At 44.0% G+C, this 18,803-nt stretch overlaps 1 protein-coding gene across 1 annotated transcript in view; it reads left to right on the plus strand.

The window, feature by feature from the left end:
- Window positions 1-1,674: 1,674 nt before the first annotated feature.
- The window catches only part of DGLUCY (D-glutamate cyclase), a 53,624-nt gene continuing 36,495 nt past the window's right edge, over window positions 1,675-18,803 (plus strand). The window contains exons 1-2 of the mRNA XM_075282405.1: window positions 1,675-1,771; window positions 8,164-8,275. Of these exons, the coding sequence (XP_075138506.1) occupies window positions 8,173-8,275 (103 nt within the window). The 5' untranslated portion in view covers window positions 1,675-1,771; window positions 8,164-8,172. The remainder of the gene's footprint in view (window positions 1,772-8,163; window positions 8,276-18,803) is intronic.

An 18,803-nucleotide genomic window follows, 5' to 3' on the forward strand; every position in this document is an offset into this window, starting at 1 on the left:
CCCAGAATCTGTAAGAGAATGGCTACTCCAGGTTCTGGATCTAGGATCTAGCCACAACCATAGGGCCCGGTGTGGATGTATTGTTGACCCTATGGTTAAAGTGGCCCTTGTCCAGCCCTGTGCCATTACAATGTTTTTGAAGGAATGCTGATCTAATTTAATAGGTTGCTAGATGTGTAAGGGCTTTGGTTTCTTGTACATGAGTTCTCGTTTGCACACGTTCTAGTAGAAGGTCTTTTGTGCGGGTTCAGGATGTCGTACATTACACTATTTTGTTTTATTTTATGCATGCATCCTATTGTTAGCAACACCCCAAATGCACCATTCTCATTGGATGAAGGTCCCAGAACTGTTGCTATAAATTAAATATATGGTTGGGAGGTCTTCAAGAGGACTCTACATATAATAAGGAGTCTGTGTTCTTTGTCTCACTTCTCGTCGGCCCTCCACCTCCAGTCCAGTCCATCAACTCAACTCCAACTCCTCTATTTCTCCACAGCCCAACTCTGACTCTAAATCCTTCTCCATAAATGACAGCCATAGTCAGAGAGAATCAGTAAAGCTCTTGCAATTCACAAAATAGCTATTGAGTAAATTGCTAAGAAACTAAATAGGCAACAAATTAATGATACAATATTAATAACTGTATAATCTAATTAAAATAATTCATAATTTTATTTTGAACTGCATTTAGTAAACTTTTATAACTCCAACCAAAACCAACTCCACAACTTTGTCTCCACAGCCCTATGCCCCCAAAGGGTATGAATCAGAAGCTCGCAGACAATAAGTTGAGATCGTACTTATAAATACATCAGTTAGTTTCTTCCTACTTTGTAAAAGGTGTATGAAATGTGGTAGAGAATGATCAACCGAAATCATGGCCAGCAATAATCAGATAGTAGTAGTAGTGGTCACAGAGAGCTGAGGGTCCCTATGAACAGTTATGGGCTCCTTGTTTCCAGTATCTCAGCATAGAGCACCGGCCTTATATATATATCTAACTATCCACCAGTAGTAGTCAGCCATGAAGCTAGCTAGTCTAACAGACAGTAGAAAGCTCCTGTTAAGGTGGTAAGGTCCTCTGACCTATTGGGCCCCTGAATGTACAGCTGCATGTGCTGTACCAATGGTATGCCTGCCCCTGCGCATGTATTTTTGCAAAATACACGTGTAAAAATACACATGTAAAAATAAGGAGTAAAATGGAGTGTAATTTGGAGTGTAATTTTTACACGTGTAAAAAATTTACACGCGTATTTTGGAGCGTTTTTTACACGTGGCGTTTACGGAGCGTTTTTTGGAGCGTTTACGGAGCGTGTTTTTCTACACGCGTAAATGCTCCAAAAAACGTTCCGTAAACGCCACATGTAAAAAAAAAACGCTCCAAAATACACGTGTACTTTTTTTACACGTGTAAAAATTACACTCCAAATTACACTCCATTTTACTCCGTGTGAATGCACCCTAAGACTCCCATTGACTTCAATGACATTTTACAGGGCGTATTTTTACATGTGTAAAAAATATAATTGAAGTCAATGGGAGTCCTATTTTTACACATTTTGCAAAAATACACGCAACACGTTTACTCCGTGTGAAGGCTCCAGTAAATACATTTGTTCTATTTCTTTCTAATAGTAAGTTTGTTTTCTCACCACTAGGTGTCGCTGTGATACCAAGAACTAACTTTTCTCAGGAACCATATTTTGTTATTGCAGTTTCTGCTCGGGGACAATTGTGTTACACTCAGCTTTCAGTGCTAGAAGAGGTGAGTGTTTTAGTGGTGTTTGAGTGTTTGTGACCTCCTGTTGTAAGTCTTCTATTCCTCATTTCTTAGTCAAAATGAAATTCATAGCAACTGAAAACTGGATTTATACAATTAAGATGTGATTCTTTAAAATGTGCAAACCTACAAGAATTAAAAATAAGCCATATGACTGTATTGTTGTTATGTTGTGTGTTATATCGCCCTGTTGCATTAGGAACATTTCCCCCAGCCGGCACACACTGTTCCCAGATGTTAATTTGACTGCTCTCCCCACCCCCTTTTACTATTTCTCTTTTTAAATTTTGGTTATTATTTTTGGAAAATTCTTAATAAAAGTTGACATGTAAAAAAAATTAAAAAATAAACGGCCAGGTTTCTGCTCGAAAAGGGCAGAAAATGCGGAGAGAAACAAAATCCCCAGGTGCAGACTTGGTGAACCTAGCCTGACAGGGGAGGGATATTGGTGCCAAAACTAACTGCACCAATACCTCCTTCACCTGGACGTATGCCAGCAAAGCTGACCGTGCACTATATAATAGCCCTGATCTGTGAGAACATGAAAGGTCCTCTTTAAATGGAGGCTATTATCTCAAACTAATAGTCATGTCATACAGTTGCTTTTAATAGCAGTAGAAACATATCTTTGTGGCTACAAACTGACAAAAGTAATGTATCTTATAATCATCTTTTTATGGATATGAAAATTATCCTGATTTACCACAATTGCCTGTAGATAAACCATGATACAGCTGAACATGTCAATTATGGCTAGTGTCATCTGAGTACCCGAGTACATTCTATGATGCACTCACCTCTATGGGGACTCCTGAACTATTCTCTTCCAATGACACAGAGCAGTATAGGACCTGCCCCATAATCATCTGCATTGTCGGAACAGAATCGATTGGTAGCCTCCATAGAAGCGAGTGCATCACAGAATACTCTCAGACGTTACTCTGAGTGTCATCGTAATGCCATTCTGTGATGCGTTCACCTCTATGGGGACTGCCGATTGACTCTGTTCTAATGACACAGGTGATTATAGGGCAGGTCCTATCCTGGTCTTTGTTGTTGGAACAGAATGGTCTCGCTGCAAACTTGGCCCCATATCAGATGCACCTTCAGTCCTGATCTAACTTCCACAATTCCTGAACAATCAATATTGTTTGTTTTGGTGCCTTATATGCTTAGGTTCTGTACCGTTAGGGGAGCAGTGTCAGGGACAGGCAGACAAGAGTGTGTGATTCAGAGCTCCAGTCAGAGGCAGGCAGTGTCAGAGCTCACAGTGACACCCATTACCTGGTCCTGCCTGACACCGCCCACCCGAAAGTACAGATCTTACATAGTATATCAGGCGACAAAACTAATAATACTTACTGCTCCGGTATGGTGGGGACTAGAGAAGAAATTCCAGCTGTGCTGGAAACAGTGGATTGGTGCCGATTCAATGATGGAAAGTGCTGGACTTGGCAGAGGTGGTGGAAAGTACTTTTGAGAACCTGTTCCGTACATCTGTCTGTTGGGTTTTTTTCTACAGTAAATGCAAGGATTTTAGTAAGTCCTATTCAGATGGATGAGGCAGTCGCACAAATTTTTCCATTCTATCAAGATTTCCCTACTGTAAATAGGGGTTGGTGTGAACTGCAGACACACCATTGCACCATTACGCTGACAAGTATACGTACCTCAATTAAAAACTATTTAGCTATATTAAGATGCAAGTGGGGGAGGGGGGCAGGAGTCAAATTTATTTTGACCTGTTTTGTTGATAACAGTAAGTAGTAGTTTAGAATCATCAAATCAAACTGAGGTTTTATTATAATGAGTGGAAAATGAGTATTTTGTGCCCTAGGGCAATAGGAGATAAAGTTTCATGGTTAACCAGCGAGTTAAAAATTGATAATAAGTGAAGAAACTTGGAGAATAGAATTGCACTGTATTATCCAGTCTGAAGACATTGCTCGTCATGGATATACCTCTGTTATCAGCATCTGAAGTAGGTCACATAATGAAATAGCCAATAGCAAGGGGGTATTTTAACATTTAAAAAGGTTATCTGGTTTCTGGTATTGATGGCTTTAGAACAGGGCATCAATGTTAGACATGTGGGGGTCTGACACCCGCACCCATAGAGTCAGTGAGACAGTGCTGCAGTATCTACACTTACCTCTATAGTTTGTATGATGCATGAGCAGTGCAGCATGATGTAAACATTAGAGGGAGATGCGCTGTCTCAATACAGATGATCTGACATAGAGTAAAACCTCAGATGTAAGATTGATGGACTACTCTAAGGATAGGTCATCTGTACCATAAACCAGATAACCCCTTTAAAACCAGGTTATATTAGTGGAATCTTCAGTTTATTTGCTTTTATATAAAATCAAACACAATTATCTTTGTCACCACCATTTTATTTTTTCAAAATTGGTTCTAAATTCTGAGTTCAATGCGCATCACTGCAACCTGTACATAAACCCTTACAGTCTAAACAGGATGAATTACCTCTCCTGTATTGTTTAAAGGGGTTGTCCCATCACAAGGATCCTATCTATACTGCTTGTTAATTTGGATTTAAGACTTTTCCTAAGTACACTGCTTCAGCAAAACTGCTTTGTTTGTTCACTATCTTACTTTATTCTATTCATTGTTGACACAGCCCTTGACTTATCTGCTCAAAAGTCAAGTGATGTATCTGCCTGCTCTCAGGGGGGAAGGAGGAGGGGCTAAGTGCATGAGTGAGCCTGTGTTTTTAACTATTTCACGTGATCTACCTCCCTGCTCTCAGATAGGGGAGAGGAGCTGCTTTCATTTCTGAACGTCTTCTGTTCTCCCAGTTATCAGGCTAGCTAATTCAATTGTGTTCATTATGGCAGAGACAGGCAGTCTCTGTATGTAACACAGAATGGAGTTGCTCCTGCCTGTACTTCATAGTCCAATATTGTGCATATAGTGTTTAAGGACATTTGATGACATCACAGGCCCTTCAGGCCCTTTTAGGTTGCATGTGAAACCCCACCCACCAAATGATGCAAGAAACCAGGAAGAAAGAAGATTTTAGGGCTAGTTCACACGTGAACAAAGGGGCGGATTTTGACAGCGGATTTCACTTCAAAATCCGCCCCTTTACAATGGTGGTCTATGTAGACCACCGGGCTTTTTTTTCCGCTAGCGGCGGGCTGCCGCTAGCGGAGAAAAGAAAGGACATGTCCTTTCTTCAGGCGGAAGCCGCGCAGGCTCAGCCGCGTGGCTTCCGCCCCGGCAGCTCCCTCCTATGTCGGCTCATTCATTTGAGCCGACAGCAGAGGGTTAAGCCGCGACAGCGATGGTCGCGACAGGCGGGTTTTGACAAGAGAGAAACGCGGCTCACCGCGTCTCTCTCCGTGTCAAAACCCGCGCGGGCAGTTCACGTGTGAACTGGCCCTTACAGTGGTGAAGAATGGTGAGTACGACGTGGGAATACCCCTTTAAGTAAATTATTGCAATTTCGTATTCAATTCAGTATTTAGCCAAGTGAGTGTTCCCAGTTGGGTCATGTCCCTCCACAATCTGATACTGTCAGTAATGATTGGACAGTATCTGATTATGCAGGGATATGTCCCCAAGTGAAAACTCCCTCCTTGCTTCGGGTGCATTCTAACATACTGGTAGCCTTGTGTATCCAAAACCCTACTCACATTTGGCCACTGATGATTTCACACTGATACAGCACAATGACAGGCAGATTTTCGTGTTTATTGGTAAGATATGCTGCTTCTGGATTTTTGGCTTGTCCTTCGTGAGTCACAGTAAAACATGAGTGAGTCACAAGTCACGTGAGTCACAAGTAAAACTTTCAGCCCTGACTGAAAGTCTTCATTTTACCAATGCAGATGCATTGGTCGGGGCCCAATCGGCAAGGCCAGGGGCCCCCAACCGGGCACCTGGCCAATGCATCTGCCTCCACACACAGGGGCCCCCATTAGCTGATGCTGAAGCTGTACACATCGGAGGACAGCATGTGCAGCTTCAGCATCAGCTAATGGCCTCTTCCTTCACTTACCTGCAGCTGCTTTCCTATGAGGTCTCCCCTGCTGCACGCACGCGCTTCCTCCCTCTCTCCCCCCTCCTCCTCACACTGAGTCCTCTTACATCGCAGCATGTGGGGAACACAGGAGCCGTCTGCTGCGATGGTTTCCTACCGCTGGAATATGTGAGTAAACTCTTTTGGTAAAATATGTATGTTTAATATGTACATATGTGTACATTTGTGTAAAGTATGTGACTTGTATACTGTGTGAGTACTGTATGTTTGTATACAGGTATGTGTGAGTATATACAGTATGCTATAATAATGTGTATGTATATATGTGTGTGTATATATAGTATTCATACAAGTATATATGACTTATATATGGTATATGAACGTATATAAATGTATATGTGCTATAGTATTGTATATGTGTGAGTATATATGGTATATGTATAAGGCCTGGTTCACATCTGCGTTCGGTGATCTGTTTGGGGAGTCTGCATGGTTTTATGTCCGCCTCAGGTTCCGGACATAAAAATGGGTAGCCGCGACTGAATGCCGGTGCACTGCATCGGCATCCAGTCACGCACTCTGCTCCAGATTAGGCCCAATGAATGGGCCTAGTTGGGAGGAGGGTGTGTCTTCAGGCCAAATCGTGAGGCGAAACGACCTGAAGAATGAGCCCCTCTCTTCTTTTTCCGGAAGCTGGAACAAACCGGCTCCCGGAAAAAAGAACTGACCGGCTCCCATTGATTTCAATGGGAGCCGTCTTTTTAGTCAGGATTTTGAGGCGGATATGGCCTCAAAATCCTGACCAAAAATCCCAGCGTAAACTTACCCTAAAGGAAGCAAAGTCCTCAGAGGAAACCTCTGCGGAGTTTCTGCAATAAGCGCTGCAGGAAAAACTGATGTGTTGCCGCCGGGGTTTTTCCCGCAGCGCTTTTTGCTTTGTCTTGCTACATGGGGCTTTAGCCTAAGGCTGAGTTCACACGGAGTTATTTGGTCAGGAATCCACCTCAAAATCAGCCTCCAAAAAAGTCTCCGGATAGAACCAAATTCCTGACCAGAAAACTCTGTGTGAACTCAGCCTTATAGTATAATTCTCAGTATATTGAGATAATAAGGATGAGGCCCAACAGCAAGACGCAGCTAAAAAAAATAGCTGTGGAAAAAAATAGCAGCGAATCTCAATATATTTTTTCCACAGTGTTTTTTTCATTGAGCTTTTGATGCATTTTCCCTGCACTTTCTCCTAATTGCGCAGCTGAAAGTAACCGGCCATGTTTTTAGAAGCACAAACATTTTAGAGCTTGTGGCTGTTCCACATCTTTTTTTCCTGCAGTGTGCAATGTGAGGTTTGAGGTATTTATGGCTTATCCTGAGCATAGGCCATAAAAAAAATTTAACTCTGCACAACCCCTTTCATATGCCCCACACAGTTTAACATCCCCTTTCTGCACAGGATGTTACCCCATCACTGCTCCCACACAATATAATGGCCCCAGCACTGTACCTCATACATTATGGGGGACCAGTGAAGTAGCCATAAAATATTTGGCCCAGACAACCCCTTAAAACAGGTTGTCTATAAACTGGAGTGATCACTGGGCCGTCAGGGAGGTGTAAAAATAAATAAAAAAAAAAAAAAAGCCTTCTCACCTGTCCCCAGCATCCCGTTGTCCGCCGGTAGTGTCTGTTTGGACTCATGGCTTCATTTCTGGAAATCCTGTACCTAATTGGTCTCAGCGATCACATGAGGTGCAGTACTCCCAGCAAGGAGGTGCCAGCACGAGACCGAATAGACACTACCGGCAGACAACAGAGCGCCAAGGACAGACGAGAATTCTTTTTTTATTTATTTGTTTTTTATTTTACACCTCCCGCCCACCACATGAGTTGCTCCAATTCCTGGACAACCACTTTAAAGGATTTATCCATCTTTCTAATATTGATGGTCTGTCCTTAGAATAGGCCATCAATATTACATCTGCGGTGATAAAACAGCCTGGACCTCTGCAGATCAGCTTTTTCCAGGACACTTCAGCTACGGGTAATGGTAACATTTCTAGGAGCCATGCTGTTCACTTGCCATACAGGCTGTAGCAGTAGGTATATGTAGTGCGCATGGTATAGTGCGTGAGTGGCATGTTATTACCTTTAACCGCCCTGTCTCGGTACCGCTGATCTGCAGGGTCCTGGCGGTGGGCCCCAAGAAACAATTCCACTGGTGGGCCCTAGACATCCCAGTCCGACCCTGGTGACATCTCCAAGTCAGTGATGAGTAAAGTGGAAATAAATTACACGCAACTTTCTGAGAAATGATTTATCATGATCCTTTGGACATGATATCGTAATAAATGTATGCTTCTTTTCTCTACAGGAGCCTGGCATGGTTTGTCTGCATTCACTGCGGGGTCTTGTTCCAACTGCTGTCCGATGTTTAATACGACAAAATCGAATACACGTTCGAAACACATCAGGGATGTCTGCAGGTAACAATTATTCACATTGGTAGTCAGCTGATTATAGTGAGAAAGATACATTACAATACAATACATTCGAATGATGGATGACCTTACAATATATGATCACACATATATACGATGCACACATGTAGTATAAAATGGCTGTGAAATGTGGATGCAGCCAAATTTTTTTTCTTCTTACAACGGTAATTTTTATAGAATTTCAAAAGTTTCTAAGGTGATATCATCACTCCTTAGGGAGAGACCACCATTTAGGTGTGTGGAGTCTTATTAAGCCATTTTGCGCTCCACTGTGCAAAGGAACATGGGAAGAATATGCAAAACTGTTTTCCATGTTGTAATTAGGAAGACAGAGCCTCAGTCATGCATCCCAATAGAGGGCGCTCCCTGAGGATATGCGAATCTGTCTTCCATGATGTAATTAGGAAGACAGTGCCTCAGTCATGCAGCCTAATAGAGGGCGCTCCCTGAGGATATGCAAATCTATCTTCCATGATATAATTAGGAAGACAGTGTCTCAGTCATACAGCCGAATAGAGGGCTCTCCCTTTAACATCATGCCCGACCTTCCCAGAGGCTTTTACTGCAATGATGTGGGATTTTACAAAGTACAGTCTCTTAGCCAAGGACAGCTGTTTCGATCTGATTGGATCTCTTCAGCCCGGGGCAGAGAAGACTGACTTGGAAGAGGTGAGAGGCTTCTAGACAGGGTTAAGGGGATATTGTCACTCCTTAAGGAGAGACCACCATTTAGGTGTGTGGAGTCTTATTAAGCCATTTTGTGCTCCACTGTGCAAAGGAACATTGGAAGAATATGCAAATCTGTCTTCCATGTTGTAATTAGGAAGACAGTGCCTCAGTCATGCAGCCCAATAGAAATCTATAGGGGAGATTTATGAAAACTGGTGTCGGTGGAGGGTGCACTTCATTTATGACAGGGGCACCCTTCTCCTCATAAATGCCTGGCCATGTGGTGTGACATAAATGATAATTATATCCACTCTTTACAGTCATCTTGCACCTCAGGGGCATCCATTTTCACGGACTGTCAAAATACGGTCATGCAAATACTTCCTATTCACTGATATTGAATCAAATACTGCCACTGTGACATCTGATTAAAAAAAACAGACGTCACACAGCCGTTAGTCACTGTCGTGGGACTGTAGCCTAAGTCTTCCAGAATAAACTGTTTGTTTACATGGATTTCTGCTCTTCCTTAGGCTTAGTTCACACGTAAATAACGTGTGGCTTATTTTGGCACCGGAAAAAAAACGTTTTGTTTTTTTTTTACCTCGGCACACTTTTTGTGGAGCGTTTTTTTGTAAAAACCGCTTCCAGGCGGTTTTCTCATCCTTTAAGAGAACGGGCCGCAAAAAACGCGTTGTGTGTTTTTTACCACGCGTTTTTTTGTAAAAAAAAAAAGCGCGCAGTAGAAAACGCTTCCCATTCACTTCTATTGCTTTCTTCAGGCGGAAAACGCCTGAAGAAAGGTTATGTTGCTTCTTTTTCTCTGCTAGCAGAAAAATCTGCTAGCAGAAAAAAAAAAAGCTAGCAGTCTACATAGACTAACATTGTATGGAGGAGGATTATGACGTGGATTCCGCTGTCAAAAGCCTCCTCCATGTCCCCGTGTGAACTAGCCCTTAGGGTGCTTTCACACATGACAATATAATGCAATTTTTTTTGTTTTTTGTTTAGCTTTTGATATTTTAGCGATATTTGTGTCATTTAGGTCAGGGCCCCATGTAGCCCTATACAGTCCCTGTAAGAAGATGGGATTCTAGCGAATCCCAGCCACACATTGTAAAAAAAAAAAAAAAAATACCCACAGCAGAGATGCTGCGACTTCCAAAACAGTTGCGTTTTTGAAAATCGCAGCATGTCAGTTATACCTATGTAAATTCCGGTAGTTTCCCTATAGGTATGATTGAAGCAAACAGTTTGCAGAGGAAAGTTCTGCAGACTTTCTTTGAAAAGCGCTGTGGGAAAATGCAATGTGTTTCTGCCATGGTTTTTCCCTCAGCACTTTTTTTTGCTGTGGCCTGCTACATGAGGCCTTAGCCTAATACATTTTGTGATATACCTTGGCTTTCAATAGAAAGACAAAGGAAAGAATAAAAATGCCGTATTTCTCAGAGAAGAGTCAAATTTTTTTTAATAAAGTATATTACAAAGTTTATTAATGGTACAAATGCTGCCAGGAAATCAAAAGTTGTTCAAAAGTGTAGTTGTGCTTTAACCCCTTCCCGACATCCGCCGTAATAGTACGGTGCATGTCGGGTGTGTCACTATGGTGACCGCCCGGGAGCCGGGCGGCCGCCATAGCCGCCGGGTGTCTACTGCTTTAAAGAGTAGACAACCGGCTCGAATGCCTCCGATCGGTCCCCGGACCGATCAGAGGCATTAACCCCTTCGGCGCCACGGTCAAAGGCGCCGGAGGCGCCATTTTCCCGGCGGCGCATAGGCGTCGCCATTTTGCCGGTGATCGCCGGCTCCTGGAGCATTCTCCAGGGCCGACGTCACGTTGGCATGACAACCGGGAGCCTTTACAAGGCTCCCCGGCCGGTCTGCAAGCTCTTTCTTTTGCAGGCTGGTCTATGCAGCCTGCAAAAGAAAGGATGTTTTTTTTTTCAATGCATTAGCATTGTAATGCATTGCATTAGTGATCAGACACCCTGGGTTTCAATACCCCTAGGGGGTCTAATAAATGAAAAAATATAAAAAGGATTAAAAATTCAAATCACCCCCCTTTCCCTAGAACACATATAAAAGTAGTTAAAAACTGTGAAACACATACATGTTAGGTATCTCCGTGTCCAAAATCACCCGCTCTACAAATCTATAAAAATATTTTTCCTGTTCGGTAAACGCCGTAGCTGGAAAAATTGTCAAAAGTGCCAAACCGCTGTTTTTTCACTGTTTTGATTCTGATAAAAATTTGAATAAAAAGTGATCAAAGCAATAACATTTCACGAAAATGGTAGAACTAAAAAGTGCACCCAGCCCCGCAAAAAAAGACGCCCTATGCATCCCCGTACACGGATGTATAAAAAAAGTTACGGCTGTCGGAATATGGTGACTTTTAGAAAAAAAATTTAACAGTTTTGTATTTTTTTTTTAAGGACTCAAAATGTAAATAAAACCATATAAATTTGGTATCCCTGGAACCGTACTGAAACAGAGAATACAGAGGACATGTTATTTTGGTTGCACAGTGAAGGCCGTAAAACCAAAGCCCGTAAGAAAGTCGCAGAAATGTATTTTTTCTTCAAATCCACCCCATTCTGAATTTTTTTCTTGCTTCCCACTACATTCTACAGAATAATTAATGGTGGCATCATGAAGAAAAATTTGTCCCGCAAAAATTAAGACCTCATATGGCTCTGGGAGCGGAGAAATAAAAAAGTTATGGGGTTTAGAAGGAGGGGAGTCAAAAATGAAAAACGAAAAATAAAAAATGCCATCGGCGGGAAAGGGTTAATCCATGCCTAGTTTTGGCTTAAAAACTGCAAAAACATGACATGTGAAACACGGGGAGAACATACAAACTCCTTGCAGATGGTTTTTTGCCCTTGGTGGGATTTGAACACCAGGACTCCAGCACTGCAAGGCTACAGTGCTAACCACTGAGCCACCATGTGGCCCCTGGTCTTTAAACCTTATACTAAGTACGGTATGTCTGTGTATATGCCCACACATACTTACACCTAGGATATCTAAATATACTTGTATGAAGTATTATGTACTTTGCATGAAGTACTATTACTCTTATATTTATATACATACACAAAAAGCACACATATGACCGACCTTACCTGTTCCCCGGATAGTTACGGTAATCTTGGCCAGAGAGTGGCAGAAAAGAGAGAGAGTGGCCATGCCTATACTGTCTATGGGTTGAGTTTAGCCACTGCCCTAAGACCACCTAAGACACCACTAGGGTGTATAGAAATACAAACTTGTTCAGTTGCTTCATCCACTTGGTTTATGATGGCTCCTTCCTGTTCCGAAGACCTTTGAAATAAACATGGCCTCTGGACACACTGATGGCTGGACTTAGATTCATACAGCGCCTAGGTAGAAGTCCTCTAACACGGTTTAAGACTGTCTAGGTCAGTGGTTCTTAACAGGGGTTCGATCGAACCCTAGGCCATATGCACGGTTCATTTTGTGTACCAGTAAAAAAACATATACCTATGTCTTGAATTTGGAAATAAATCATATTTGATTTATCACTAAAGAAGGGTTTGGTGAATGTGCATATGAAACTGGTGGGTTTGGTACCTCACACAAGGTTAAGAACCACTGGTCTAGGTCTAAGTATGTGCTATTTACTTTTTAGAAAGTATTAGTAAATCTGCCTCAGTGCCTCTGGGTACCTTACAAACTAGGCATTGAACAATAGGGAGCTACCTGATAAATGTTGCACTAAAGCAAGTTTTTACTTTTCCATGAATAACTTATGGGTATATTGTTTTCACAGAATTTTGTAATAACACATGTATGGTCTTCCAGACTCAACATACAAAAAGATGGCATGCAAAAGCAGTCTTCTTCAGAAGATTTAATATGATTTATGTCTCTAGTTAGAATCAAACAGTAGTCCTACAAAAAGTCTGAATGTAAGTCAGGCCTTATTGTGAGAGCCAGAAATGTATAGGGCATAGGGAGAGAGCTTGTGCAGAAGAAGATAATATATTTTATAGTAATAACTAGAGATGAGCGAACAATAAAATGTTCGAGGTTCGAAATTCGATTCGAACAGCCGCTCACTGTTCGAGTGTTCGAATGGGTTTCGAACCCCATTATAGTCTATGGGGAACATAAACTCGTTAAGGGGGAAACCCAAATTCGTGTCTGGAGGGTCACCAAGTCCACTATGACACCCCAGGAAATGATACCAACACCCTGGAATGACACTGGGACAGCAGGGGAAGCATGTCTGGGGGCATAAAAGTCACTTTATTTCATGGAAATCCCTGTCAGTTTGCGATTTTCGCAAGCTAACTTTTCCCCATAGAAATGCATTGGCCAGTGCTGATTGGCCAGAGTACGGAACTCGACCAATCAGCGCTGGCTCTGCTGGAGGAGGCGGAGTCTAAGATCGCTCCACACCAGTCTCCATTCAGGTCCGACCTTAGACTCCGCCTCCTCCAGCAGAGCCAGCGCTGATTGGCCGAATTCCGTACTCTGGCCAATCAGCGCTGGCCAATGCATTCTATTAGCCCGATGAAGTAGAGCTGAATGTGTGTGCTAAGCACACACATTCAGCACTGCTTCATCACGCCAATACAATGCATTAGCCAGTGCTGATTGGCCAGAGTACGGAATTCGGCCAATCAGCGCTGGCCAATGCATTCTATTAGCCCGATGAAGTAGAGCTGAATGTGTGTGCTAAGCACACACATTCAGCACTGCTTCATCGGGCTAATAGAATGCATTGGCCAGCGCTGATTGGCCGAATTCCGTACTCTGGCCAATCAGCACTGGCCAATGCATTCTATTAGCCCGATGAAGTAGAGCTGAATGTGTGTGCTAAGCACACACATTCAGCACTGCTTCATCACGCCAATACAATGCATTAGCCAGTGCTGATTGGCCAGAGTACGGAATTCGGCCAATCAGCGCTGGCTCTGCTGGAGGAGGCGGAGTCTAAGATCGCTCCACACCAGTCTCCATTCAGGTCCGACCTTAGACTCCGCCTCCTCCGGCAGAGCCAGCGCTGATTGGCCGAAGGCTGGCCAATGCATTCCTATGCGAATGCAGAGACTTAGTAGTGCTGAGTCAGTTTTGCTCAACTACACATCTGATGCACACTCGGCACTGCTACATCAGATGTAGCAATCTGATGTAGCAGAGCCGAGGGTGCAGTAGAACCCCTGTGCAAACTCAGTTCACGCTAATAGAATGCATTGGCCAGCGCTGATTGGCCAATGCATTCTATTAGCCCGATGAAGTAGAGCTGAATGTGTGTGCTAAGCACACACATTCAGCACTGCTTCATCACGCCAATACAATGCATTAGCCAGTGCTGATTGGCCAGAGTACGGAATTCGGCCAATCAGCGCTGGCTCTGCTGGAGGAGGCGGAGTCTAAGATCGCTCCACACCAGTCTCCATTCAGGTCCGACCTTAGACTCCGCCTCCTCCGGCAGAGCCAGCGCTGATTGGCCGAAGGCTGGCCAATGCATTCCTATGCGAATGCAGAGACTTAGTAGTGCTGAGTCAGTTTTGCTTAACTACACATCTGATGCACACTCGGCACTGCTACATCAGATGTAGCAATCTGATGTAGCAGAGCCGAGGGTGCACTAGAACCCCTGTGCAAACTCAGTTCACGCTAATAGAATGCATTGGCCAGCGCTGATTGGCCAATGCATTCTATTAGCCCGATGAAGTAGAGCTGAATGTGTGTGCTAAGCACACTCATTCAGCACTGCTTCATCACGCCAATACAATGCATTAGCCAGTGCTGATTGGCCAGAGTACGGAATTCGGCCAATCAGCGCTGGCCAATGCATTCTATTAGCCCGATGAAGTAGAGCTGAATGTGTGTGCTAAGCACACACATTCAGCACTGCTTCATCACGCCAATACAATGCATTAGCCAGTGCTGATTGGCCAGAGTACGGAATTCGGCCAATCAGCGCTGGCTCTGCTGGAGGAGGCGGAGTCTAAGGTCGGACCTGAATGGAGACTGGTGTGGAGCGATCTTAGACTCCGCCTCCTCCAGCAGAGCCAGCGCTGATTGGCCGAATTCCGTACTCTGGCCAATCAGCACTGGCTAATGCATTGTATTGGCGTGATGAAGCAGTGCTGAATGTGTGTGCTTAGCACACACATTCAGCTCTACTTCATCGGGCTAATAGAATGCATTGGCCAATCAGCGCTGGCCAATGCATTCTATTAGCGTGAACTGAGTTTGCACAGGGGTTCTAGTGCACCCTCGGCTCTGCTACATCAGATTGCTACATCTGATGTAGCAGTGCCGAGTGTGCATCAGATGTGTAGTTGAGCAAAACTGACTCAGCACTGCTAAGTCTCTGCATTCGCATAGGAATGCATTGGCCAGCCTTCGGCCAATCAGCGCTGGCTCTGCCGGAGGAGGCGGAGTCTAAGGTCGGACCTGAATGGAGACTGGTGTGGAGCGATCTTAGACTCCGCCTCCTCCAGCAGAGCCAGCGCTGATTGGTCGAGTTCCGTACTCTGGCCAATCAGCACTGGCTAATGCATTGTATTGGCGTGATGAAGCAGTGCTGAATGTGTGTGCTTAGCACACACATTCAGCTCTACTTCATCGGGCTAATAGAATGCATTGGCCAGCGCTGATTGGCCGAATTCCGTACTCTGGCCAATCAGCACTGGCTAATGCATTGTATTGGCGTGATGAAGCAGTGCTGAATGAGTGTGCTTAGCACACACATTCAGCTCTACTTCATCAGGCTAATAGAATACATTGGCCAATCAGCGCTGGCCAATGCATTCTATTAGCTTGATGAAGCAGAGTGTGCACAAGGGTTCAAGCGCACCCTCGGCTCTGATGTAGCAGAGCTGAGGGTGCACAAGGGTTCAAGTGCACCCTCGGCTCTCCTACATCAGAGCCGAGGGTGCGCTTGAACCCTTGTGCAGCCTCGGCTCTGCTACATCAGAGCCGAGGGTGCGCTTGAACCCTTGTGCACACTCTGCTTCATCAAGCTAATAGAATGCATTGGCCAGCGCTGATTGGCCAGAGTACGGAATTCGGCCAATCAGCGCTGGCCAATGCATCCCTATGGAAAAAGTTTATCTCACAAAAATCACAATTACACACCCGATAGAGCCCCAAAAAGTTATTTTTAATAACATTCCCCCCTAAATAAAGGTTATCCCTAGCTATCCCTGCCTGTACAGCTATCCCTGTCTCATAGTCACAAAGTTCACATTCTCATATGACCCGGATTTGAAATCCACTATTCGTCTAAAATGGAGGTCACCTGATTTCGGCAGCCAATGACTTTTTCCAATTTTTTTCAATGCCCCCGGTGTCGTAGTTCCTGTCCCACCTCCCCTGCGCTGTTATTGGTGCAAAAAAGGCGCCAGGGAAGGTGGGAGGGGAATCGAATTTTGGCGCACTTTACCACGCGGTATTCGATTCGAACATGGCGAACACCCTGATATCCGATCGAACATGTGTTCGATAGAACACTGTTCGCTCATCTCTAGTAATAACTCCTAATATTTGTTGATAAAGACATTTCATAAAATAGAATTAGGAAGGTAGGTTTATAAAATGTATAGTTATACCAAATGTGTACCAAAGTCTGTCAGACGGATACATAGGAATTTGGTGTATATGCTATATTTTGGTGTAAGTATATGTATTTTACTGGTTTTTTTTAAGTTGACCTTATTGAATCACCAGTGACACGCATAACATGCTGTCACATTGGATGTAAAGAACACAAGAGAAGTGAGTCCAAAATCCAATTATTGTTGTTTTGTAAATAATTAAAAGAAACAGAGACCAAAGTACATGGAGATTTTGTTAATATATTATTCAATTCAGCACACTGCAGTAATCCACATTTACCACTAGGTGGTAAGGAAAAATTATCATTAAAATTAGAACATTCCACATACAGAATGTTGTCCTTTTGATTGCAAATAGCCACGTGCAAACATTTTTAAATAAATACCGTATACACTAGAGTATAAGCCGAGTTTTTCAGCACAGTTTTTGTGCTGAAAAAGTGCTCCTCGGCTTATATTCGGGTCATTACGGTAATTTTCTGGTAGCAGGCCAGGATAGCAGACTCCCCCCCACCCCCCACCGCTCCATCACACGCCGGGTGATGTGGCCACGTAAACTCAGGCCCGCACCCGGCATGTCTGCTTCCTGGCCTGCTAGCAGAAGTACCGTAAGTACTTCTGCAGATTTTAATGTACAGCATCGCCACGCTCCTGGCAGGAGCGTGGCGATGCTGTGGGCCCCGGCACCCGCCCCGGTGTCTGGATGCCGGGTCGTGATGCCGGGCTGTAAACGTAATGGCGCCGCTCTGCAGAGCGGTCGCCATAGAAACCGGCACCTCCGCTGTAATGCTTACAGCAGAGATGCTGAAGCTTATGCCTGCGATCTCTGATTGTAGGCATAAGCTTTGGCATCTCTGCTGTAAGCGTTACAGCGGAGGTGCCCTCCGGAGATGGCCTCCCCCCCTCCTAGTTCAAAATTAGCCCCCGGGGCCAGTCCCCACCGGCCCCATACCTTTAAAGTTGCAGGCCGGCTCCTGCGCAGCGAGCTCGCAGGAGCCGACCTGTTCCGACGACAGCCGGGAGCCTAATGAAGGCTCACAGGCCTGTCATCGCTATATTACTATTACGGCTGGTCTATGACCAGCCGTAATAGTAATGTAGAGAATCTCCCATAGATGACAATACACTTGTATTGCCGTCTATAGGACTTGCAATGAAATGACTGCAGGTTCAAGTCCCCCAGGGGGGGCTAAAAAAAAATTGTAAAAAAAAAAAAAGTTTTAAAAAAATATAATAAAAAATAAAATAATTAAATTTCACAGCGGGTTCACACCAGCACCTGATCTCAGTTATGCAGGTTTCCGTTTTCTGTCAGCAGAAGACAGAAACCGACATTCAGTGTCTGTGGGTGAGCCATCTTCTGTTGCCCATGGCGAAACCGTTTTTGTTTTTTTTTATCTTTTTTTACCGGACACAAAGTCCTGCATGTCCGACTAAAAAAAAAAAAAACGGTTTCAATGCGGAGAGCAGAAGACGCTCACCAGCGGACACTTTTCAAACCCATGAATGTTTCTCGGGCAGGAATCGGAAACCTGCATAACGGAGATTGGGCGCTGGTGTGAACCTGCCCTCAAAGTAGAAAATGACTGTGAAACACATACACATTAGGTATCCCTGTGTCTGAAAGTGCCCGGTCTACTGAATATAGGGGATCTGCAGTGCTTCTATTCCGTCGGGAAGGGGTTAATAGGAGCACTGCAGATTCCCTATATTCAGCCAGGCTGAATTCCAAGTGGGGGGAAAAAACCCAGTCCTCAAGCTCAGGGAAGGGGCAGACAGACAACCAAAACACCCCCTCCCCTTTCCCAGCACTTACTGCACCCAAGAACTCAGCCATTTTAAGTTTTGAAATTTTCCAGTAGCTGCTGCATTTCCCCCCTAGGCTTATACTCGAGTCAATAAGTTTTCCCTTTTTTTTTTGTTAAAATTAGGGTGGTCGGCTTATACTCGAGTATATACAGTAAATAAAAACCTGAGTCCATATTGCAAGCCAGTCATCCCTATTAAATCCGAGGGGTCAGTGAAAATCATGAACAGAACAAAGCTGCCATCTGTGTGTTGTCTGTAATCCAAGACCTTAAAGGGCTTTCCAGTGCAAAGTAATAACAATCAAAAGGTCTACTTATGAGGATGTTAACATAACAAAGCTTTACTCACCTCTACCTGATCCCTTGCTGCTTTGATGAAGTTGCTGCCCTGGTTCCCGCTGTGCTGTTTGTGAGTCTCTTCACACACAGAAAATG

The sequence above is a fragment of the Leptodactylus fuscus genome, chromosome 7 (assembly GCF_031893055.1).
Source record: "Leptodactylus fuscus isolate aLepFus1 chromosome 7, aLepFus1.hap2, whole genome shotgun sequence".
NCBI classification, from domain to species: domain Eukaryota; kingdom Metazoa; phylum Chordata; class Amphibia; order Anura; family Leptodactylidae; genus Leptodactylus; species Leptodactylus fuscus.